The sequence below is a fragment of the Vipera ursinii genome (assembly GCF_947247035.1).
Source record: "Vipera ursinii genome assembly, chromosome: 6".
NCBI lineage: Eukaryota > Metazoa > Chordata > Lepidosauria > Squamata > Viperidae > Vipera > Vipera ursinii.
In genome coordinates this window covers 41,008,420-41,035,199 of record NC_139515.1, presented here as the reverse complement: position 1 = coordinate 41,035,199, position 26,780 = coordinate 41,008,420, and the positions used below count along the sequence as shown (strand labels likewise).

The window sequence follows — 26,780 nt, the reverse complement described above, 5'->3', positions numbered from 1 at the left end:
CCAGGCCTGTACTGAGAGTTAGTACACACAGTATCCTAGCTGGTTTTGTGTTAGCTTTTTGGTGTAAAATGGCACAGGAACTGTTGTCAGGCATCTCCTGGATAACCCGGTTGGATGGGACAAACTATGTTTCCTGGTCCACAAAATGCTGCTTGCTTTTGCGCAAGGAAGGACTATGGACTGTTGTAAATAACCCACCAGATACTACTGCTTGGGATGCAAATAATGAAGAGGATGTAAAGAAGATAGACGATTTTAAACATAGCAATGAGAAAGCTCTTTGCATTATTGGACTAACACTGAATGACCAGCAGCTTGTCCATATTCGTGGTGAGGAGTCTGCTGCTAGGTGTTGGGGCATTTTGCGAAGGCTTTATGTTCAAGACAGTGTGGGTGCACATATACACCTTACATGTAAGCTGTTTAGGGCTCGTCTGCAGAAGGATGGAGATATGCTGACGCATTTAAACTACATGAAGGCAACTTTTCAAGAGCTTCATGAAAAGGAGCTGATTTTTTCAGAGTTGCATTAGGTCTACATTATTCTGTCATCTTTGGATGAGAGTTATGATGGGTATGTTTCTTCTTTGGAAGTTCTGACCAGAGAGGAACTGACATTGACTAACATTACTGGGAGACTGTTGGAAGAGTCCAGAAGAAGGCATGACAGAGACCAGCTGAGAGAGACACAGCCACAAGAGGAGCAGCCATTCACCACTGCTTACAACGTCAAGAAATGTTATTCTTGTGGGGCTAGAGGGCATATAGCCAAATTCTGTAGAAAGGGTAAAAAACGGAATGTGAATAGCAGTGGGAAGGCTAAAAAGGGCATTGGTTTGGCTATTTCTGGTGAACCAACATCCAGAAATAATGAATTGTGGGTTGTTGATAGTGGGGCTTCACAATGCATTACTAACGTGAAAGAGAGGTTTGTTAATATGAAAAACAGCAACCAATATGTTTCACTGGCAAACGGTTGGAAGATGGAGGCCTCTAGTGAAGGTAATTCCTATTGTCCATGCATTGATGAACAGTTACCTATGTTATATATACCTAAACTAAGATTCAACCTGTTATCTGTAAGGGAATTGGTTAAGGTTGGGTTTGTGGTAACATTCAGAGGGGAGCAATGCACTATTGAGAGGAATGGAACCTGTGTAACTGCTAATTTGAAAAATGGTTTATTCGTTCTCACAAGTAACCAGGTTAGTACAGTTTAAGCTAACTCGATATGTGAGAACAAGAAGCCACATGATGAATGTATACATTTATTGCATAGGCGGTTAGGGCATGTAAACTTTAACTCACTACGTAAAACAGTTGAGTTAGTAGAAGGAATTAAACTGAAGCCATGTAGTAAGTATTTCAATTGCAATGCCTGTAATCAGGAAAAGGGTAAGGCAACTCCTGCAAACAGGTTAAACGGCTTCAAAACAACTGTACCTTTGGAAGTTGTGTTTGCTGATTTAATTGGACCCATGAAACCAAGTTTAGGAGGGTCATGTTATATTTTAAGTATATTGGACCACTACTCTCGTTATGGATTTTGTTATCTGCTTAAGTCAAAGGCAGATACTTTCCAACAATTTGCAAACTGGCTGAAGTTTGTGGAGAGAAAAACAAAGAGAAAGGTTCAGTGCATAATTACTGATAATGGTACTGAATTTACAAACAAGCGTTTTGTTGATGTTAGAATCTGCTGGCATTGAGCATAAACATTCAGCCCCTTATAGGTCTCAACATAATGCATTTGTTGAGAGACGTGGGCAAACGTTACAAGCCATGATGAGAACCATGTTAAGAGATTCTGGCTTAACAGATAGACTGTGGGGGGAGGTGGCAAAATGTGCAAACCATGTTCTGAATATAGTTGTTAATACTTCTACTGGTAAAATACCATATACAATATGGCATGGTAGAAGACCAAACCTTGATTACCTGCACACGTTTGGCACCCCAGCTTGGGTCCACATTCCTGCAAAACTCAGGAGTAAAGGCCAACATAGGGCTAGGCAATTATATTTCGTAGGTTACGAAGCTAACCACAGATCCTATCGTTTCTGGGAACAGGGCACAACTAATGTATATAACAGTACAAGTGCAAAATTCCTTGAGCACGTTGGTTGGGATAGGTTAGAGCAGTTTTTCAACCTTTTTTGGGCAAAGGCACACTTGTTTCATGAAAAAAATCACGAGGCACTCCACCGTTTTCCGCACCGTTGGACCTCCCCATGGTCGCTACACGAACGATCGTAAGTCGAGGATGGCCTGTGTTCTCAAGGGGTTGGACTAGATGACCTCCAAGGTCCCTTCCAACTTCTTCTTCTTCTTCTTCTTCTTCTTCTTCTTCTTCTTCTTCTTCTTCTTCTTCTTCTTCTTCTTCTTCTTATTATTATTATTATTATTATTATTATTAGCCTCTTTATTTTATTTTATTTTATTTTGGGGCTTTTGTTTGTTTGTTTTTGCTGTGAAGGAAAAGGAAAACTTGCATTTCTTTTTAATTTATCTTTCTGTATTTTCTTTTTTCTCTTCTTTCTTCCTTCCTTCCTTCCCTCTCTTTTCTTTCTTTATCTTCCTTCCTTCCTTTCTCTCTCCCACTTTCTTTCCCTCCCTCTCTCAATTTCTTGCTTTCTACTTGTTGTGGAAATTGGAAGCTACTTGCATTTCTTTTTAATTTTTCTTTCTGCATTTTTCTCCTTCATTTATTTTTCTTTCTTTCTTTCTTTCTTTCCTTCTTTCTTTCTTTTCTCTTTCTTTCTTTCTCTTTCTTTCTTTCTTTCTATCTTTCTTCCTTTCTTTCCTGCCTTTCTCTCTCCCACTTTCCCTCCCTCTCTCAATTTCTTGCTTTCTACTTGTTGTGGAAACTGGAAGCTACTTGCATTTCTTTTTAATTTTTCTTCCTGCTTTTTTTCCTTCCTTCCTTCCTCCCCTCCTCTCTCTCTCTCTTTCACATTGTGGCAAAGCAGAAGTGAGGAGTGAGTGAGGTCAGAGCTGAAAGTAGGGCTCTCATTCTCTTTCTTTCATCATTCCCACCATATATGTGCTTGTTTTAGCTTTCCTGCTCATATCTTCTTTGAATCAATTTGAGAAAAGCTGCTTGGGGTTTAGTTGTGGAAGACAAATGGCAGATAAAAAAAGGAATAAGTTCTGTTTCCCTACTGCAAATTTCTTGTGTTCTCAAATTGGCAGGGGTGTGGGTTCAGTCCTCATAGGCCGAAAAGCCTCGCCAAAGCATTCCAGCTGCCACGGGTCCCGGCACCTCGGCACCCAGTAAAAATCCGAACAGGCTCAGAAGGCGTTCCCAGGCACTCCGCCGCAGGCCCCAGGCGCCCCGTCGCTCGGAACAGCCCGGCCACTTTAGGTCCAGGTTCCCCGCCGCCCGACTCATCTTCGGCGGCCTCAGAAACGTTGCCGCTGCTGCGGGTCAGGCCCGGCGGACCCGGACCGGCACACCAACATCTCCCGCGGCCTCTGCAAGTTGTTACGGCACCGGGAACTCCCAGTGCCCAGCCGAGGCCGTGCAACAGGCAACAGCCTCCTCAGGGCTCAGCCAGCCAGAACTCACCCTCCCGTCTAGCTCAGCCGCGGGCCATGGCCATCTTCTCCGGAGGGAGGTAAAAAAAAAATTTCCCACGGCACACCAGGCAACAGCTCGCGGCACACTAGTGTGCCGTGGAACAGCGGTTGAAAAACACTGGGTTAGAGCAAGAAACTGTTAATACTGATCCTCTAGTGTTTGAGGACTCCTCTGATAATGTAACTAGTAATGATAATACATCTCCTGTAAATATAAAAGATGAAGAGGAGATAGGGGAGATAATAGATGAATCAGAGGAAGGAAAGGAGTCAGAAATTCAAAGCCCTGTAATTCCTTGGCGTTCAACGCGCATCAGACATCCACCTGATCGCTATGAAGCTAATATAGTATGTCAAGTTAGTTCAGTACCATCTAACTATGATGAGATCAGGATGTATCCTGAAAAGGAACAGGCATCATGGAAAGCTGCAATGAACAGGGAGTTGAAGTCTTTGTAGGATCTTAAGGTCTACGAGAAAGCAAAACTGCCACCTGGTGAGCAAGCTATAGGTTGTAAATGGATATATAAGATAAAGAAGGGTGTAGATGGAACCGTAACCCATAAGGCACGTTTGGTTGCACAAGGTTTTGCCCAAACTACTGAGGATTATGATGAGGTGTTTGCACCCAGTCTGAGGGCAACTACTTTAAGAGCAGCTTTAGTATGGGCGGCTAAAAACCAATATATGGTTAATCATGTAGATGTTGAAACTGCATATCTACATGCTCCATTGCAACATACTATTTATTTAAGAATTCCACCAGGATTGACCAATGATAGAGACCATGATTGTTGGGAATTAAAGAAAAGCCTCTATGGATTGAAACAATCAGGCTATGAGTGGAATAAATGTATAGTTAATGAGTTAAGTGCATTAGGTTTTGTAGCCAGTAATGCTGATCCTTGTTTGTTTAGAAGAGAACACAACGGAGCATTATCTTTTCTCTTATTATTCACAGATGATATTGCAACAATAACAAAAACTGAGTTAGAAGCACAAACTATCATTTCAAGATTGGAAAATAAATTCACAATTAGAAATCTTGGGAAAATAAGCCACTATTTGGGGTTAGATATTGTGAAAATGAATAGGGGTTTTAAGGTGTCGCAAGCCAGTAAAATATCTCAGTTATTAAAGAGATACAATATGGAAATGTGTAAACCAGCAAAAACTCCGATGGCTATGGATTTCAAGGCCACTAATGTTGAGAGTCCTGTATTTGATAAGACTATGTACCAATCTTTGATAGGAAGTCTTATGTATCTGAGTAATTGGACTAGACCTGATATTTCTTACTGTGTAAACCAATTAGCTAGGTACAACAATAATCCAACTGTTAGACACTGGCAATCAGCTAAACGAGTATTAAGGTATTTGAAGCAGACTATTCACTACTCGTTATATTTAGAGCCAAATCGTGAGTTAATCCTTACTGCATATGCAGATGCGAGTTTTGCCTCTGATACAAGAACTTGTAAATCTACCTCAGGGTTGGCTATAATGTTGGGTGATTCTTTGATTGTATGGAAGTCCATTAGACAAAAGCACATAAGCTTATCTACAATGGAGGCTGAATTTTCATGTCTATCAGTGTTATGTACAGAACTGCTAGTGTACAAACAATTATTGTTAGATATGGGTTTAAATGTAAATGATCCATTCATTGTATATGAGGACAATCAAGCTGCGATAAAGATGGCTAACAATGCTGCAGTAAGAACAAGATCCAAATATACTGATCTTCGTTATTTAAATGTCAGACAATGTATCAAGGATAAATTAATACAGCTAGAGTATTGTTCATCTGATGTAAATATTGCAGACCATTTTACAAAGGTACAAAGTGCTGTGAAACACAATGCTAATTGTGAAAGAATGTGCATAAGATTGTAAGAGTTATATATTATTCTACCCAAAGGGGAGAATGTTAGGCATATGGTGTTAGCCTACAATGTTGGGTTGAAAATATATTAACCATAATGCTATGTCTTTAAGTTGTTAATTGGCCAATGGGTGTGTAAGTGTTCTCATGGCCATAAGAGGGAGCTAGGAATGTAGCCGCTCTCTCTCTCTGAATTCACTGATCTCTACTATTACTGTTTTTGCTCTGCTGTTGGTTTACTACTGTTGTAAACCTGAACTGTGTATTGACCTCTGGACCGGTAAGAAGACTTTGTAGTTTGGCATACTCCTTGGACTGTTGCTATTGTTTATGACCTGGACTGTTTGATTGTGCATTTTTGTTCTTACACCACCTTAAAGTAAACTATTTTTTGCTTTTACAACCCAGTGTACTCCTGTGTGTGACTCTTGCTACTCTCAGTACCCTTCCTTGTCTGTGCAACTCTTTGGTAGCACAAGGAGACTCTGCACAACAAATTCCTTAACAATATGCTTTGTTTCACGAGATTATATAGAGAATAAGTAACAGGAGATTCTAGATGGCAGCATGCAAGCTACTATCAGTCAACATAAAGTGAATTTTATATTTTAAAAGTGTAGGGTCAGAAATATATATCATACCTGTCCCTGGTATAAGCCAGCATCCTGTATGGTACTGTCTGGTTTATTCAAAGGTTCAAAGGTATTACTCATATATTTGTTCCACAACCTTGTTTCTTTTTCATCTGGAATACTGAAGGTTTTCCTTATCTCTTTTTCAATTGTATCTACATGTACAGAAAAAGATATTTATTTTGAAGTACTTTATTTCTAGGATTCTGGGTGGCATATGATAACAAAGCAAAGAAATGCACAATAATATATATAAAAACTTAGATCAAAATTATCAGTAAAAAGATTTGCAATTAAAGGCAAAATCCAAGATACACACCTGCCAATGTCTAAAGGCTGTAAGGTTCTGAATGAGAGAATATAAAGTTAAAATTGAATTTTAGCAAGACAGAATTGGTGTTTGTTCATTGGGGAATTCAAGTAGTTCCAGTGGTGACTCTTGATAGGAAGCACTACCAGCTGCTTGAAAAACAGACAGAGGCTGTCCTATGAGGACTTTGCTATAGGGACTCCTGTCTACTTCTCACAGATTACTGCAAAGCACTTTATGTACAGCTGCCTTTAGAGACCACTTATTATCTAGCATTTGTCAAATGGAACACATTACAACTGTGTTCTACATTGGCTTCCTATAAGCTTCGGGTACAATTTAAACTGTTAATGTTTACCTGTGTGGCTTATACTTTTAGAACCATAATCATCTGCTTCATTTAACCCAACCTGTTTGATCTTGTCAGGAAAAATAACTGAAAGTTTCCCACTTCTGGGTTGTGAGAGGGGCCAAGACACAGACTTGCTACTTTTCTGTAGCATTGCTGATCCTCTTGAATGGTCTCCACTGGAAGTCAGATTAGCCCTGGCTTTAGTACTTTGGGCAACTGGAGCTTTTCTGGAGGCATTTGGGCCTTTCTGGAGGCATTTGCAGATGCTTGTTTTCTGGATTTTCTGTTAGAATGTAGGTTACTGTATTACTGTGAAACCACAGGGAGTCCAATGGAAATGTGGCAGTGTAAAAATGTGATAAATAATGTAAACAAGTCTCTATGACTGTCAGTGCCTGTGTCTCAAGTATACTCTTTTATGAAATTAGAGTAAATTTGCTGATTCAATATTATCATTACAAACAAAAAAGTATTTGAAATTAAGATACTTTAAAGAAGCTTGCAAATGATTTTGATAGTTGACCATAACTTTTTACACCATTATTTTTAAGTAATAACTTCAGTCATCTGTTTTAGTGAAATATACTATTTGAGCTCTAGACTTCATTTAGAGTTGCAAAAGCTAGGGAATGAACTATTAAAACTTGTTTAGCGTTATATAGAAATTCAGTCAAATGTCTGAAAGTATTTATTTATTTATTTATTTATTTATTTATTTATTTATTTATTCAATTTGTATACCGCCCTTTCCCGAAGGACTCAGGGCGGTTTACAGGGCAAAATTTAAAAACAATACAGTATAAAATTAAGTTAAAATTAAATTAAATTAAATATGGCTCCAAGAATTAAAATCTCAATTTAAAATCATTAAAACCCCTCAGTCCAGACCTGATAGCTCAAAGAGCCAGGTTTTTAGGTCCCAGAGAAACGAACAAAGGTCAGGGGCAATCCGGAGTTCCGTTGGCAATTGATTCCATAGGGCAGGCGCACCCACAGAGAACGCCCTCCCCCTGGGGATCGCCAGCCGACAATCCTTGACCGGCAGTAACCTGAGGAGGCCCTCCCTGTGGGAGCGCACAGGTGCAGCAGATGCTCCCTCAGATAATCCGGGCCCATGCCATTATGTTATGATTTCAGATGGAAAATTTAATTTTTGTGGGCTAAGGTGCTTTCATTTATGTTAGAGAAAGGTTTTCCACTTATGGTCAAATAAGAACAATACATATTGGAAAAATTAGAGCATGTAGTATACTTTCTAAAATTAAAAGTTTAATGTTTGTGATAATTTTAATATATCAAATTCAATAATTAATACAGTGATATACCATAACATTTATTTTATGGAAGCAATGCATGACAAATAACTTATTTTTAAAAATAATTTAGCTACATAGTTATAAGAAATTTCTGTGGTCATACCTATCGTATCAGCTTTACTAAATCTTCGTGTCACTATATTGTTCATATTTCCATTTTCACATAACTTCAATTCTGTCAAATAAACTTCTACCTTGCAGTGCTTGACAAACATACCCTGTTCAACCACCTGGAAAATAAGCAGATCAAAACTGAATGGAATATATACATTCCTAAATATATAACACACAATTTTCAGATGTTCAAACTTTATTTTAGAATTAGATGCTTTATAAGCCATGTAAGGTTGTGAATATTAGATCAGAATTTAATTTCCACTTTAAACATAGGTTTATAATGAAAGAAACATCCTACTTTTTAAAAAATTACTATTCACACTAGCAACATAAATAGCTTATTGGCACTAAATACCAGCAATATTTTTGAAATTGGATATATTAATTTCAATTTATTTAGAAAACAATCTTAACTTTATTCTTTAACATAAATTACTAATAGCCAACAAAACTTGGAAACTGAGGTAAGCAGAGTGTTCACAATCACCTCTTGTATACTTCCATCTGATCTTCTATGCTGTTACTGCATAAATCAGCCATGTAGACTGTCCTGAAAATAGCCATCAGCTTGATATGTGGTTCATCAAATAAGCAAATAAGGAAGTACCAAATAACTGCTAGAAATCATATGCTATAGCAACAGAATCAATGTATTCTCACTGAGGGGGGAAGGGTATATTAATAGATAAATGTCCTTAGATTTTGAAAGAAAGCGGAGTTTAATATATAAAGCTTGAACACCAAATAATATTTATGTGTATGGTTACTGGTCCACCACTAAGGTTGTATTATTATAAAATTTTCTTATTATTGCTAAAGTTAGAGACTTATTTGCATGCCCAGAGTTTCAAACAAGCATTAAACCTGTAGCATCAAATATCATTTTCCTCATGATTTTTATTGTCTTTTTCTTTAAGAAAAAAGGGAGAATATTTAAACATTTAGAGGTTTATACTCCATTCCCAACAAGTTGCCATAAGAAATTATATAAAAAATAATTTACATTTAAAAAAAAATTAAATCAACCACTGTAAATTGTGACATTATGCTTGGTGAAAAATATCTATGAATTCTCTGAAGCTATGACAATCAGGTTACATCAGTATCACACACACACACAAATACTTAAAATGGTCTGCAGAAATCTTTAACTTTAGGAAAAATGCAGTAATCCATAACATTCTCAGTATGCAGTTTAAAAATTTAGGATTATACATTACAAAACATAATCTATGTATTATATAATATGAAGCATAACTTATTTCATCACACTTTATTACAGATATTAGGGTTAAATGATTGTCCTGAATAAGCTAAATTATTTCAATTACCATCAAATAATTTCTGTATTTTAGCACTGAATTAAACTTCCAGAGTTTATATTAAAGTTTTATTATATTTTGATCAAGAACTCAAATATGCATATGAACTCACACTATTTATTTCAATAGAAGAAATATTCACAGACAATGTTAAATTAAGGGGATCGGTATTTCCATAACTAAAGTAGACTTTGTAACATTAATTTTAGCCATTTAAATGTTCAGTATAAAGAAATTATACTGAAATTTTAAGCATATACATTACTTTTCTTCAAAACATGTATTTCTTAAACAATTATGGATTGTTTAAAATTAAGTTAACAATCTTCTTGCAGTGAATTCGTACAGATGCTGGCAAAGAGAAGCTACCTCAAGAAATATTTCCTAGGGGGGAAAACTCCATACATATATCTACATGGAAGAAGATTGAAGAGATATACAAAAGTGGAAGATGTCACAACTAACTAGTCAAATAATTATCTTAATAAAATGCATCAGCTATAGCTACTTCAGCTATATAACTCGTTACAACAAGCAAAAATCAAATGTTAATAACACAGGATGCTCCATAGAGTCTGGAAGTTAAAGAACCAGATAAGAAATATAAACAATAAAGTGCAAATTAAATGAAATTAGCATGCATTACCTATACATTTAGATTAGACCTTGCTTAGACCAAGGAAAGAACAAATTTAGACTTTATCTGCAGAAGACTGTCAATGAACACGTAATAGAAATATTTTAGGATTAGTCAAGGAGACACAAATCAGTCTAGAAACAATGAGGCTAGGACTTGAAATAACTGAGACTTTAATATAAGAAATACCTGCTGCATAGCTCTCTGTTCTGATATTAACAAACATAAGAGTTTTGTGAAGAGTGAACAATTTTAAAAGTTAGTACCAGAACTAGTTAACTCACATAAAGTTCAATATTGCTTGCAGGAAAATATTTTTGTTCCTTTAGAATGGTGGGGAGTTGTTATAAACAAAGAATTTCCAAATACTATTTTAACATTTCAGTGTTTTGCTATAGGAGGTACCTTGCGTGCAATAGGTTCTTGACCTTCCAGAAGAGTATACCAGCTAACTAGTTTGTTCCATCCTTCAGTTGGTAAAAGAATGTAGTCCAGCTCATCAATAAGATGCTCTTTAAGAGATTGACAATCCCCATCTATGAGGAAAAAAATATTCATATTTACTTATAGCTAATATAAAGCATGTGTTAAAGCAGAGATTACAATGGGAATCTTTAAAAACTGAATACAACTTAGTCTTATGATGGAAGTCAATTTCTGAATTACAGTCCCCCCCCAAATATTGTTTTATAAGAGATTCTTAGAAATATACTATTCCACTATATTTAGTACACAAAGGACAACTATCTATTCAAGTTACTAATACCTCAATTTAATCACTACTGTACTTTTTAATCCATCTTGAACTTTTAATTTACTTTTAACATACTTTCATCTTTTATTTTAAAGAAATTTCAGAATGTGTAAAGTTTATTATGCTTTTCCAGTACAAAAATAGTTAGAAAGTTTTTGATAATTTGTATTTTCCATCTTTGCAGCAGAATCTTGCTTTGTGAAAATTCTGGAATATTTTTTAAAATCCTAGACATATTAGATATTAGATAATTGCAATTAAACATTCTCTTCTTGCAGGTTTTCATTAAATATTTGAATCCTATGAATTAGGACACAGGCTTATTAATGTACTGAGACACCTCAGAATTTTTTAAAATAGCAAACACAAATAAATTACCTTTGAGAAGTCCAGAATTATCAATAGGACCAGGATAAACATTCTGATCTCCCATTTGATACTTGTCCCAGCTGTCAAATCCAACATATTTTTTCCACTGCTTGAACCAACGACTATCCACTAAATACCTTCAAAAGAACATGATAGAAACATATATTATGAAACAATTTCATAGACCTGCATGATTGCTCACATAGTTAATTTCCCAAACATAGATGTCACTACATATCAGGACATCTGATTCTAGTATCAAAACTGTGCATACTTTTAATAATTTAATTTAATAATTTGTATATTTATACAAATCTATTTAGACATATATTTTTTAAATATCCAAGCAGGATCTTAAGCAAATCCACATTCTGTAGAAATTTAAAAGAAAATACTGATATATGCTATTGTTTCGCTTCTTAGTTCCTGCCACAGGTAGCAGCTAAAAAAATATAGTTTTTTTGTATTTGATAGATAAGTTGCTCAGATATTTGTCTACTGTGCAAATCTAGGTTCTCTGGACATATCTGAAATCAAACTAAACAGGTTATCCTCACTATTACCACTTGCCATGCTAAAGTGATACAATTTTTTTGATTGCATTATATTAGTTACTTTAATATCACTTATCACACTGAATTTCTGGACAACCTGTAAGAACTTGGAATCTGATGAAATAGTTCTATCCTTTGATTTTCAGAAGCTACCTACTTATTCCTCTTCTGTCATTTATACTGAGTTCTCATATGGAACATATCATTCTGTTCTTAAACCTGTTTATCAAAGTGTGAGGGTATGATATTCAGTTTTACTCTCCCTTTATGAATTATGCTATGCCATGGATATGGAGCATAGCATAATTTGAGTTCTTTGGCATTGAAAAAAAAATTGAAGTCAAGCAGAAAAGGAAGGAAGAAGCCTAGTGCTAGGACAACTAGTTGGAGTTGTGGCATGAGTGCCTGGAGTTGTGGCATGAGTTGCGACATACAACTCTTGCCAATGACTCCTTAAAAAAACTCTGTTTTTTTTTCTTTTCACGATAGCTGTGGATCACTGGAAAACATGCACTTTAAGGAGCACCAAAAGGATGCAACAAGATCATCTGGAAAGTGGAGCCACTCTTAGCACAAACAAATATTTCTCTGGAGCCCAGAATAAATGCAACTTTTTTAAGGAGATACCAACAGATATGTTGTGCACATCCACATTCATTTCCATTGACTTTTTGACTCTGAATCTGAAGCACAACACATTCCAATTTTCTACATATTTTCTCCCAAAGCTTGCCATGATTATTCCTGGCTCTCCAATTAGCTACAGTATCATCACTTCAATACCAGATTATCTAGAAATACTCAGCTGGATTTATCCTGCTTTTAAAACTTTGCTATTTTAACTTAAGCTTAATAAGCATTCCGCTATAATTTAAGACTGGAATATAGATTAATGAAATAAATTACCTTTAAATTAAGTATTAGGGTTATTGGTCAAATGGTTTTAAAACAAAAAGCATTTAGAAGATATATTTAAAAGAGATATTACAAACAACAAGCTTTTTATTTCGAATGTAAGAAAACTACATGCCAAACTTGTTAGCATATGAAACAATAATAGAATTTAACTTTATAAAATTATAACCTCATAAAATATTGAAGACTAGTAAGGAAAGATCATATTATATCTTCTAATGATAACATTGTGGTAATTTTACATATTGACAATTAAGGTTCAACCCCAAAATATCAGTTTCCAAATCTAATGGTAATATAAATGAAAAGTACAATAGCTGAAGATTTTTTAAAAATTTCCTCCACAAAGATCCAAACTTGATATAGAAACAATATGTATCTACAAAACATGTGTTTTTAATACTAAGTAACTGTAATTATAATTATGAACTGCCTTAACCATGGGGATGATTTCAGTAAGTAGGGGGTACAATATATTGTATACTGTTGGAAACAAAAGACAAAATTGTTTACAGTATATTTCTAAGTACATGTGCTTATGGAGTACAAAACGTACCACAACAAAGGCAAGTGAATTTGTATGTAGTAAATAATCTCTGAGGCTAATAAAATCTTGTATGATTATTAGGAAGCAAAACTGAATACTGGTGTATGCTATTCTAAACTTTTGGAAGAAATGTAACTACGTAATAGAAATAAACATAACTATTCAGCTATTCATTTTTTCTCCATGAAAGAATGCTATATTTTTCTCCCTCAGATAGAATCTGTGCAGTTAACTCTGCCCCAAATTCAAATTTATAAAAGTTTATAAAAGTTGGACTAAATTGAGATTTACAGTCTTAGTATATGGACACAATTTAAGATATAGCTTGTTTCATTTCCCATCAGCAATTTTATATATGAGTGGTATATAGCACACTTTTGAATTCAACATGTAAGAACAAAAAGCCAAACTGTTTAACAATTGTTTGCATTGGTGAAAATATAAACTTTACATTAAATACTATAAGAATTGTGCAGATTAACATTTAAAAATAATGCTCTAATTTCAAAATCTCTTACTGAAAGGTGAAATTCATAGAACACATTTCCAAAACTTTCAAAAACTTAAGCTGATTCATGTACCTGATGGATCCGGTCATCTGCATGTGATTCACCATCCAAAATCAATGGCAGTGGAAGGCAAACTGGCATTTTTACTTATTGCTACTTCTCTACTGGGTGTACTTCCTACTGCCACAATATGTATACTCATTAGGTAAATTCCAAGCCAACTTGGCTTCATTGAATACTGCAAAATCAATGATGGTATGGTGCAGGACTATACAAGTTCTGCTGGCTTAAGAATTGCAGCAAGGTTTCTGTGGATACTGAGAGCTGTACTCTAAAAATGGCCAGGGGCCTAGCCCATTTTGGGAAAGGGATGCAGAAATGTTAAGAAATGAAATATGTATTTCACTAAGATTCAATATACTCATTTTACAAGTTTAATATCCTTGCAAACCAAAAATATATGGGCCTAGCCTTTCAGAAAAGAGTGCATATGGAGCTGCAAAAAGGATGTTGGTGAGTGTCAGATGGTCGGTCTCCAGTTTGCACTTTTTCCATTCCTGGTACAGAAGCCAATCAATGTGTACACTTGGTCTTAATCTTCCAAACTACTGTTTTTCCTCCCAGCCTGAGGGGGAAAATATTTATGGCAATGTAAATTGTACCTTAATCCATAAATACTACAATATTAAGTTAAGATTTGGCATATTAATACAGAAGGTTGCAAAATCCAAATTTCAAGTGTTTAATAAAAGATTGATCTTTAATGTATCTAAACTTTAAATCAGGTTATGAGATCAAACAGGCCTTTTCTGCTCAGCCCCTAAGCAGCTCTTAATTTAAGAGACATCTTGCCTGATTTTGGAGCCAGCCTAGACTTTATAGATGGGTATATATACTAATTTCCCTTTAGAGCAGACATGTCAAACACAAGGCCCGGGGGCCAGATCTGGCCCGCAAAGTGGTTTCATGTGGCCCGCGAAGCCATCCTGGAAACAGTGAGGGAAAGGCCCCCGCTGCCTTGGCCCCAGCCCAGGCTGGTGGGAGCCAATGTTCAATTTCCTGGTGGCCATCTATGCTGAAATGCATTCAGTCTTAACTCCACAAGGCTGTCTGGAAACAGCGAGGGACCAGCCCCTGCTGTGTCGACCCCGCCCCCTGAGCACGCACTGGGAAGGTATCACCCTTTGTGAGGAATGAAGAAATACACCATTGCCTGGAAGTGGCCAGCACATGGCCCTGCCTACTTCGGGCAGGCTAGGGGCTGGGCAGCGTTGCACTTCTCTTCAGATTCATGCCACCCGGCTCAACCTCTTGGCACTGTGAGGAGAGCGCCCCATTGCCTGCCAAAACCAGGCAGGCTGGGGGCTCAGCAGCATTGTGCAGGTAACATCGACTCTCATGCTGCTCATGGCATCCCCTCCCGCAGAGCCCACCAAGCCGGATATGTGAAGTAGGCGAGGGCCATGTGGTGGCCACTTCCAGGCGATGGTGCATTTCTTCATTCCTCACAAAGGATGACACTTCCCCAGCTGCGTTTCTTGCCTGTTTTTCTCCTTCCCTCATCTCAAATATTTTCCCACCACTGGAAGGAAGGAAGGAAGGAAGGAAGGAAGGAAGGAAGGAAGGAAGGAAGGAAGGAAGAGGGAGGGTCTGAGGGAAGTCCTGCCTTAGTCCTTCCCTGCTGCCCTTTCACCATCCTCTTGCCCCCTCCTCCTGGCATATCCTGGGGGGTCTCCCATCCTATTGCTAAGGAAGCTTTGGATACAAAGCCAGGTCTACTCACATGGAGAGGGAGTGGGCCTCCCTCTTAGCTTTGCTCTTGTACCCATCATGAGCAACCTGGCTAAGGAAAACAAGCACAGCAGCAGCCTTGAGGGCTGGGCTGGGCATTTGACCTCCATGCCACCATCCAGCCCCCTCTCCCAGCATGGCCTGAGAGGAACAGTGAGGCTCCTCCAGTGGACCATGCCTTGACACTTGCCCCGGTCCCATCTCCTTCTGCCAGAGACCCTCAGATCTGTCCCACTCCTGCCCAGGCCCCCATAGGCACCCTTGTTGTGAACGATGTAGAGCTGGCCATGCCCACCCAGTAGGCCATACGCACTCCAGCCATGCCCACCCAGTAGGCTGCGCCCACCCTGGCCACACCCCCCCAGAGCAACTGCAAAGCTGATGCAGCCCTCAATGAAATTGAGTTTGACACCCCTGCTTTAGAGACTAAACTAATGACCATAATCAAACTCTGCAGCAATGAATTCTTTTAACAAAAATACATTAAAGCATCTTCTCTGGATTGCTCCAGATCTCCTAGCATTTTGGATTATATGATTCTAGGTGCTAGAATTTGGGGAGGAAGGAATTACTCACTCTCCACTTTCTCAGCATCCTCCATAATTTTATAAACCACTGTCTGACCATCCATTACTGCTTTACTCCCTCCCTCCCTTCTTTTCTGCAATCACTGTTACGACCATGAAGTTAGCCAATTAAGAATTCTGAAGGGAGTGGCAGGGGAGGAAGAGTCGAGCGTTACGAAAAGAACCGGGTGAGAAATAAACCCAAGAAGCGCCCGCAGCCCTCCCAACGGCGATCATTCCAGAGACACAGGCCCTACCATGGAAGCTCCCTAGGAAGCCGCTCTGGGAATGGGAAATCTCGCCTGAAATACACACTCGCACGGTTCCTCCACCCAGGACGGGTTGCTAGCGACCATTTGAAACAATGGGGGAAAATACCTGGCGGCAGAGGCCACCTTTGCCTCCCTGCAGGCGAGGAGTTAGCGCCGTGTCGACAGCGCGCTGAGGCAAAGCCCGTCACAGGCACCAGAGGGGGGGAAAGGGCGCCTGAAAACCTGCTCCCCAGATACAAAGGCACATCCCGTGAATGAACAGGGGGTAAGAAGGGCAGAGGAGGGCTGCCGCCTCCCTCGCCAAAAGACACTCAAGCAGGCACCGCCCGCACCTGTCATCCAGAGGGGCCCTCAAACATCCCCGCCGTTCGCCATCCCTTCCTTTTTCCTCACCAGGTGTCGCCCTTGCGGAGAGCCGTCTTGAGCAGCGCCGCGATATCCGAGCGTTGGGTCTCCAGATCCGCCGCGCCTCCCTCCGCCATGTCTTCCAGCCCCGGAGCGGCGGCGGCGGCGGCGGCGGCAACAGCTGCGAAAGTGACGGCAGCAGGCTGAGAGGCGGTGGCAGCGGCGGCTGCAGGAACAGGAGCGGCGGCAGTGGCAGGGGCGGCCCGCGCTGCATGCTGGGAGTGACGCCGCGCGGCGACCGGGGAAACGCCCTCTACGACCCCCTCCCACTTCGGCAAACCCATGGATGGAAGCGGGAAGGAGACGAAGAGAGCGCGTAAGAATTCGAAGCGAGGAGAGCGGCGGTTCGGCCTGAGAACATCCCCTGACTGCTGGGAGGACTATACGGCTCCAATGAGACTACGCATGCGGTGTTGGGACCATGGGACTAATAAAAGGCAGGGCACAGGTGCAGGGAAATGGAAAGAACCTAAAAGGTAGCCAGGGCAAGACACTGTCGGCCGAATGTATTGCGGCTTGTTTGCTTTTTTGTCTGTTTAGCAGCGTGCAGGATTTCTGCAATGCCAGGCTATTCAAACCGCCAAGGCGGATTATAGAGTATTGGCACGTTTTTTAAAATCTGTTTGTAGCGCGATAACCCAATATATAACTCAATTTGCAAGGACCAGCTTTCTCGGTTCTGGCGCCATGGCAGTTCGTTAAAACTACAGCTCTAGGGATTCACCTTAGTTGAAGGCATCTTAAGAGTCACTTATTACTGAGCCGGATTGTGAAATGTGGATTGTGGACGGTAAATATACAGGTGACCATTTATGTTGATGAATTTGATGTCGAGATACAAGAGTTCTGTAACGTCAGAATATAACAACCTTGGTAATTTAGTTTAGACTGTTGGAAATGGAATTAAAACACCAACAAAATTGGATTGGTAAGAAAAGAGTTTTATTCAGCAGAAAATAGAAAAGCGGTTTGCAAAGGGCAGTGGATCCTGGTGAGAGACTCCAACAGGAAGTTCTAAACCATAGACCACACACAAGCATTCAAATTCATGATATTATATACAGTTCTATCTTGTTGCCCTGTTCCCTCCCCTTCGGTCCAGTCCTCTGGGTGTACAGCCTGTCTGAGATGCCGAGTAAGAATACATTACCTTTGTTTGATTACATCAATTCAAACTTCTCCCAACCCTTTTTATCCCGTTTACTGTTCCCCTTTAAGGACCAATGGTTCGTTGAGTTTACGTGCATCCTATAGCCAAGCCTCCTGAAATTTAATGCCTATGTGCAGTTTCGGCTTGACTAATCCCTTAATTGTTAAGCAATTGAAATTTTTTATTTTTAAATTTCTTTGTTCCTCACAAATCCACCCTTTCTATTATTTAAACTTCCTTTAAAAATAAAATATTCTTTATTTTTCAAATGGTTTTGGACTTTCCCATATTTATGCTGGATTCTTAAAATTTATTATAGCTGTATGTTCTATTACATCTTTTAACATCAACATTTGCTTGTTTTTATTAGTCACGTCTATCATTCCTTCAACGGTACTCTGTACGATGCTCCTTATTATGGGAATTAAACAGGGTAAGCACATTAATCCTACAAATATCACTGCTAACATGAATAAAGCTTGTTTCCAATTCCTAAAAATTCCTCCCAGGAATCCCCCATCATCAAGTATTCCAGTCCAGGTTTGGACCGGTACATGGGCTATTTTCCTCATTTTGTTTGTTATTTCCTCAATAGCCTTCCCTTCATCATTTATTTGCAGACAACAGTTGGTTAAATTTTCCACAGACCCCTCCTTCTTCTGCCAATAAATAATCCAATGCTAACCTATTTTGATAATTTGCAGTCCTCATTTGGGTATTCTGTTTAGCCAACTTATTTAATGCTAGCGCTGTTTCATTAGTAACAATTTCCAGAACCGCTTGTAACCTAATAATGTGATTCAGCATATAAATTGGAGTCTTATATCCCCATGATCCATCCTTAGCCCAAGTAGCAGGTCCATACACCTGTATTATATGCTTAGGTGGCCATTCATTATCCTTCCAATTTCCAATTTCCAACAATCATTTTCTTCTAGCTCCCTTATCCTCGTATACTGCTACTCCAAGTTATTCCCCTTGAGGAATGGGAAGTAGGAAAAAACTAGGTTTTATATTTCCCTTTCACCTTTTAACACCACTGTCTGCAGCAGGGGCTGAGATCAGTACTCGGGACACCAGTCTGGGCAATGGGTACAACAACAACAATTACACCAACATTTACAGTCACAAAACCAACACATTTAAAACTCCCCCCTCTGGACAAAATAAATAAATAAAAAGACTCCGTCTGAAAAGGATTTGGTCAAGTCTGTTACTGCTGGCAAACAAGCTTGCTTACATTTTGGACTGACCTTGGCATTAAGATAAAAACCTGAAACAGCTGGAGATGAATTTGGCTTAGACTTGTGGAGATGGACACTTAACTGATTTTTGTTTGAAAAATAGCCTCTACCAAGGACTATTTATAATTATTACAAAATGGAGAAGGAACAGCCACAAGCCTCGCTTGACTATAACCTTATACTTGAAACAATTTACAGAGCCACTGAGATGTCTATCTCCAGATTTAATAATTTACATGCCAACCTTAAGTCACAAATTGAAACCCAGACTGCAACTAAAGAATTTACACTTCAGAATATAACAAAATTGGAAGATATTACTATTGAGACAGAGATAAGCAACAACAACAAAGTACTGAAAAAACTAATATCCGAAACCTGACTTTACTCAAAGAACCTACAATTTTTAAAGTACAAGGAACCACTACTCTGACACAATCTTAAAGACCAACAACAAACTAGGGAAAAACTTAATACTCAACTTCTGACCCTCTCTAAGGAGCCTACAATTTCAGAAGTACACTACATGCAAGATAGTGATGCCAATATAGAGGAAGCCGAAGACCAACAAAGACAACCTGTGGAAAGCCTGGACAGTCAATGACTAACTATAAAACTGGATAAGATTTTCTACTCAAAACAGATCAACCCAGATGGAAGAAGAATCCAGACTGGACTGTAGACAGATGTCAGAGCAAATAAAGAGAGTGGAATTAACATGGCAACAATATAATGACTAAATGGTTCAACCTTTGTATATTGCTGATGGTTGGATGGCCTCCTCTGGTGCAAATAATATACATGCGAGCAAATGAAGACCTACTTGGCAATTTAAAGCCCTGGGTCTGGAAACCCGACTGGCAAAAAAAGAAAGCTAGAGTTAGATTTAAAATATGAATTCCTAGAGAATTATCATAGGTCATTTTGTTAGTAATTAGTGACTTATTAGGATATGAAATAGAAGATATTCATGAGATAGAATTAAAATGTGTTTTAAGTATTTACTAAGCTTATTTCAAATATCATAAATTTATATATCGTTATAATGGAAATTTGGCTTATGGATCCTATGTTTGATGTTAAAATTTTGGTTATGTATAAGTAGAAGTAGATTGATAAATATAGACTCTCCGATTGGTAACTTGTGATGTATCAAGATATGAAATAATGTTTATTAGGTAGAAGCTAGCTATTTAAATATTGGGTGTATGTTAGATGATACAATTTTTGGTCTAATAAAATAAGGGAACTTTGGGTTGTGAATACTATTTGGGATGTTAAAGGTTAAACTTGGATACTATAATTAACATCAAAATTAGATAAAATTTAATAACAGGATATAGATATACCTTATCGAAATTGGATTGACAAAATCTTCTTTAACTGACTATGCTATTCCTAGAAATTTGTTAGTTTAAATACGTTGTATTGAATGTTGAGGGAAATAATGCTATGATAATGTAACCCGAACTATGTATTGAAAACTCTGTTACTCAATTGATGACTACCCAGGTATCATGATGCTTTCTAAATATATAGGTTGTAATTTGAAAACCTAATAAAAATTGTTTTTAAAAAAACTCTCCCCTTTTACTAATATCCCTATATTTTGCTTTTTCTTATTATCAGCTTCAAAGGATCGGGTTGAGGCACACTTCTCCACTCAATCGGAGCTTCTACTGGTCCTTTCACACGGGTCTATTGGGTCCAGCCTTTGTCTGCCATTCGTACAGCTGTTTTGGATTTTAGCAGCACCTGGAAAGGGCCTTCCCATTTTGGAACCAGCTTCTCCTCCTTCCAACTCTGGATCAGCACCCAATCTCCGATCTGGAATCTATGGACTGAAAACTCCAAGGGAGTGCTTGTGCTAGCAATCCTTGTTTCCTAAGATAATCAAAATATCTGGACAGTTTATGCACATATTGTCTCAAGACTCTTATCTTTCATTTGCAAAGAATCTATACAAACCTGTCCTGGAGTAAATGCGACTCTGAATAACAATTTATATGGTGATAACCCAATATCCTTTCAGGGTTGTGTCCTGATTCATAACAAGGCTAATGGTAAACATTTTGTCTTTACCCCCCACAAAAAGTGCAAGGAAATCAAATGCAGACAGTGCTCTGAGAAGGTTGAAAGCTTGGATGGGCATTTATGCTTTCTAAAATCGTTGGTCCGACTGCGAATTGGTGAAAGATACATCATTTATGATTTTGAATGCTGTCAAGAGACAGGAACCCATATACCTAATTATGTCTATGCCAGGGATATGTTGAAGGATTGGTATGATAAAGACATTGTGAGGTGGGATTGTTATGGTGTTAGATGCCTGGAACAGTTTGTAAAGGAATTTATAAATCTTAAGTTTAAAGGATGTACTTTTATCGCTCACAACTCCAAAGGTTATGACGGGTACCTAGTACTGAGGCAGCTGATCCGTGAAAAGGTTAGGGTTCAAATTATAAGTTGGGGGGGGGGGGAACTGCTGTTTATTACCCTTCCAGATTATAAGATTCGGTTTATTGATAGTCTTTCATTTTTACCACTTAAATTAAGCAAATTACCCAAAGCTATGGGGTTTCAAGGCAGCAAAGGATATTTCCCCCACTTGTTCAGTACAATGGCCAATTAAAACTACATGGGACCACTCCCTGAAGCCAAGTATTATTGCTACGCAGCACGAATGCTGTTAGGAGGTATAATATCTAGCATTTTACCCAACTACAAAACCATTAGTATTATTTTTTAGAAACTAAAGGGAGGAGGGGTGGTATTACATTATTGGGAATGTTGGTGATAGCCTTTTGTTTGTTTGTTTCACCAGAGCCGGCCTGCAAAAAAGCAAAAATGCATGGAGGTGAACTTCCCGCATCCTCAGCAGGCAGCGATAGTTGTGAATCTATGCCTGTATCTCAACCAGAAGAGGAGATAAGTCATTCTGTGCCCCCCGCTACAAGCCCCTAACTCTTCAAACTCTCAGAATATGAACGATGTTTATCTGGATATGGTGCAAGCATGGGAGAAGCCTATCCGAAATTTCAGGGCTGTGGAACACGATCATCAATATAGATTTGTTAATCTTGACCGAATCCAGTCTTTTGTAGATGCTATAGAGGCTATCCATAATGCGGTACAGACTCTTGAATAATGTTGCCAGGGACATACTGTAGGTCCAAACGATTTCGTTCAACTTCAGTTTGATGCTCAAAATCAATAGAATAGAATAGCTACATGGCTTAGGCCCAGGGTACTTGCGAGACCACCTGCTGCCATTGGCAACCTCCCATTGCCCGGTTCGCTCCCACAGAGTCGGCCTCCTCAGGGTTCCGTCGGCTAGGCAATGCCGGCTGGCAATCCCCAGGGGGAGAGCCTTCTCTGGGCGTGCCGACCCTCTGGAATGAACTGCCTCCAGAGCTGTGGACGGCCCCTGACCTTCAGTCCTTCCGCCGTGACCTGAAGACCTGGATGTTCCAACAAGCGGGCCTGGACTGACTATGGTTTTAAATTTGGCTTTTATTGGGTTAAATTGTCATTTATTTATTACTTCCATTATTTAATTCTTTTTAAAATTTTGTACTTTATGTTTTTAAATTTTTTATTGTTGTGAGCCGCCCTGAGTCCTTGGGGAGAAGGGCGGCATATAAATTTAATAAATCTAAATCTAAATCTTAGGAGGCGTGTGAATGATTTAAATGCTGATGATTTTCTGACCAGTGTTGAAAATCTGCTTCAAAGCAAGGCAGAGATATTGTGTGTGTGTTTGGGGGGGGGGATTTACTATTAGTGGTTACTATTGTAAAGAACAGAGAGGGGGATGGGCTTAGGAAGTTAAACACTGTACTGCTCAGCAGAGTGCTGAAGAAAAAAAGACAACACCTAGTAGATTTCAATGTGGAAGGTGAATTTCTGTGTTTTGCCAGCTGTTTGCTCTATCTGATTGGTGTGGATGATAGAAATCAAGAAATTATTACCAGGGCCAGGGAACTTCACAGCAGGCTGGGTGTTTCCACAGAAAACAGGATTGACTTTTCTCAGATACACCTCTTTGAAGAAGATTTAAGGGTCACTATAAAGATCTTGTTTTATATGCAGGGCGGGTGGAGGTTTTTTGTCACAGGTAGCCTACAGCAAGAAAAATAGTGTTTATATTGTTACACAACAAGCATTACTATGGCATCAAAAATATCAAGGGCTTCCTAGGTGAATGCTATTTCTGTAAATTCTGCCACACACCCTACCACCACAAATTTAGTCACGGCTGTCAATATATCTGCAGAGTATGCCTCAAGCAAGAATGTCAGGAGGTGGAGGCAGAGAAGACTGTAGATGCAAAGTGCTTTGCTGTAGATGCAAAGTGCTTTGCCGGTCTAAGGTGTGACTTGAAAGACACACACAACTCGCCAGGAGGGGAAGTTTGACTGTAAGAATAAAGCATATTGTGAAACGTGGGGTTTACGTCTTTACCCCCCACAAAAAGTGCAAGGAAATCAAGTGTGGATAGTGCTCTGAGAAGGTTGAAAGCTTGGATGGGCATTTATGCTTTCTAAAATTGTTGGTCTGACTGCGAATTGGTGAAAGATACATCATTTATGATTTTGAATGCTGTCAAGAGACAGGAACCCATATACCTAATTATGTCTATGCCAGGGATATGTTGAAGGAGTGGTATGATAAAGATGTGAGTTGGGATTGTTATGGTGTTAGATGCCTGGAACAGTTTGTAAAGGAGTTTATAAATCTTAATTTTAAAGGATGTACTTTTATCGCTCACAACTCCAAAGGTTATGACGGGTACCTAGTACTGAGACAGCTGATCCGTGAAAAGGTTAGGGTTGAACTTATAAGTCAGGGGGGGAAACTGCTGTATATTACCCTTCTGGATTATAAGATTCGGTTTATTGATAGTCTTTCATTTTTACCCCTTAAATTAAGTAAATTACCCAAAGCTATGGGGTTTCAAGGCAGCAAAGGGTATTTCCCCCACTTGTTCAATACAATGGCCAATTAAGACTATGTGGGACCACTCCCTGAAGCCAAGTATTATAGCCCTGAAACCATGATGCCCGGGGAGAGAGAAGAATTCATGAAATGGCACGCTGCTAATACAGGTACTGTGTTTAAACTAAAGAAGGCTCTGGCTTACTATTGCAGACAAGATGTAGATATATTAAGAGAGGCCTGTATTCGATTTAGGGAACAGGTGATAGAAATGACTGAGCTTAAGTTTCTCAAGAGGGGTGGGGGGATATTGTTGAGATAGAGATTCGATGCATTGACCCCTTCCAATATATCACATTGGCATTTGTCTGCATGGCACAGTACCGGTTCATGTATTTGAAGAGCGATACCATTGCATTAGCACCTTTGGACAGTTATCACAAGACACAGAAAAGGTATTCATCTCCAGTGATTCAGTGGTTGATGCATATAGAGTGCACTGAGAATCTCAGTATTCAGCATGCTCTGAAGGAGGGGTGAAAAGCAAGTAGGCAAATATTTTTTGGATGGTTTTGCTGTCATAAACTGAACTCCCACAGCTTTTGAATTTCAAGGTTGTTTTTTTCACGGGTGCCCTGTCTGCTACTCTGAAAAAGACTTTTACTTGATTCAACATATGGTAGCCTGCACAACTGTACTAGGATTAAAGAGCCAGGGAGCCAGGGTTATGCTGTAAGCTGCATCTGGGAACACGAATGGAGGTCCTTGGTGGAGGCTGACACCTCTTTGAAGCAGTTTCTAGTTGAGAATAAGCTCCCAACTCCTTTGAATCCTCGAGATGCTTTTTTTGGTGGCAGAAGAAATGCCACATGCCTTTACTACAAACCAAAACCTGGTGAACAAACTTATACTACGATTTCACCAGTTTGTACCCTTTTGTGAATAAGACCAAGGAGTACCCAATCAGCCATCCACAAATCATCTACCAAAACTTTGGGGACATAAACTATATTTTGGGTTAGCCAAAGTCAAAGTGTACCCGCCAAGGAATCTATTTCCCTGTCCTACCCTGCAAATTGGGGGGCAAATTAATGTTTAGTTTGTGCGCAACCTGCACAGAAAAACTGCAAACCACCCCCTGTAAACACAGTAATGAGGAAAGAGCTCTGACTGGGACATGGTGTACTGTTGAATTGAATGTAGCTTTAGAAAAAGGTTACAGAATTGTTGAAATCTATGAGATCTGGCATTTTGAAAGAACATCAAATGGGCTATTTTCAGGTTATATGAACATGCATCTCAGACAGAAACAGGAAGCCAGTGGTTATCCTGATTGGTGCAAAACAGAACAGGATAAAGAGCAATATATTCAGGATTATGAAAAGATGGAAGGTGTCCGCTTACGACGTGACCACATTGAAGTAAATCCTGCTAAAAGGCAGATTGCCAAACTTCTTAAACTCGCTGTGGGGCAAGTTGGGCAGAGCACCAATCACCTGTCCACATCCGTGGTAACAAACCCTGAGGAACTATTCAAATATCTTTTTGTACCCTATTATGATGTTTCCTCATGCGAGTTTGTGGATATGGAGACAGCCGTTGTGACGTGGAAAACAGCCAAGAACCACCCCACCAAAACCACATGCACTAATGTATTCATTGCTAGCTTTACAACAGCTTATGTGCGGCTGGAATTATACAGGCTACTGGATGGGCTGGGCGATAGGTGCCTGTACCATGACACCGATTCAGTCATTTTTGTAGAGAGGGGGTGTGGACACCTCCTTTGGGTGATTATTTAGGTCAACTGACAAGTGAGATTCCGCCAAACACTATGATAACAGAGTTTGTTGTGGCCGGTCCCAAAACGTATGCTTATGCTTTGTCCAATGGTGAAGCGGTGCTAAAAGTGAAGGGAATCACACTAAACTGAGGTAATAGCAATAAGGTTAATTTTGACAGCTTGAAAGATTTGGTAGATGATTATTGTCTGTCTGGTGCTGAGAGAAAAAAAGAGATCAGGGTAGAACAGTTGGGGATTGTTAGCGTTAAGAAACAGTAGACCCTAGAAACGAGAGTCCTCCGTAAAACTCTAAAAGAAGTGTATAATAAAGGATTATTAAAGAGTAAAGATTACTGTACAGTGCCTTATGGCTATTAAGGATGGTGGAAAATATTGCACAATTTGTACACCCTTTGTCCTATATTATAAGCGGTCCGTCCAATTCTGGCAAATCTCTTTATCAAACAAATGTTAGAACATGGCGATGTCGCGTTGTCTCAATTGCATCAAAATATTGTATGGTATGCTGGCAACCTCTGTACAAAGAACTGCTTAATAAATTCCCTTATATTAAGTTGATGGAGGGGCTTCCGTCTTCTTTTGAAGATGATGATTTGTTTCTGCCAAATCAAATTACTCTAGCCGTGATAGATGATCTCATGGCGTCGGCCAGTGACAGCGATCAAATAGAGAAGGCTTTTACACAGTACGTTCACAGAAACCTGAGCATTATTCTCATACTACAAAACCTGTTTTTTCAAGGTAAGAAAATGAGAACAATAGCTCTGAATTCCAAATATTTGGTTTTATTCAGCAACCCCCGTGATCAGATG

General features: G+C 39.0%; 1 protein-coding gene and 1 long non-coding RNA gene across 9 annotated transcripts in view; one reads left to right on the top strand and one right to left on the bottom strand.

Moving 5' to 3' along the window:
• Positions 1-17,143, bottom strand: part of USP15 (ubiquitin specific peptidase 15) — an 84,180-nt gene extending 67,037 nt beyond the window's left edge. For 7 of the 8 annotated variants that reach the window (XR_014492940.1, XR_014492941.1, XM_083366462.1 and 4 more), the window contains exons 1-5: positions 16,821-17,143; positions 11,283-11,410; positions 10,556-10,686; positions 8,178-8,304; positions 6,106-6,251 (exon numbers count right to left, since the gene is read on the bottom strand). Coding sequence is in view for 6 of the 8 variants with exons in the window: in XM_083366462.1 (XP_083222588.1) it covers positions 6,106-6,251; positions 8,178-8,304; positions 10,556-10,686; positions 11,283-11,410; positions 16,821-17,116 (828 nt within the window). In the remaining 2 variants the exon portion in view is untranslated. Of the gene's footprint in view, positions 1-6,105; positions 6,252-8,177; positions 8,305-8,678; positions 8,957-10,555; positions 10,687-11,282; positions 11,411-16,820 lie in introns of those variants that run through there. The other variant, XM_083366458.1, reaches the window with a different exon arrangement.
• Positions 17,108-24,760, top strand: LOC310642609. The gene is made up of 4 exons (XR_014492943.1): positions 17,108-17,308; positions 18,353-18,415; positions 20,856-21,289; positions 22,051-24,760. It is a non-coding gene; the product is annotated as an uncharacterized lncRNA (long non-coding RNA).
• The last annotated feature ends 2,020 nt before the right edge of the window (positions 24,761-26,780 follow it).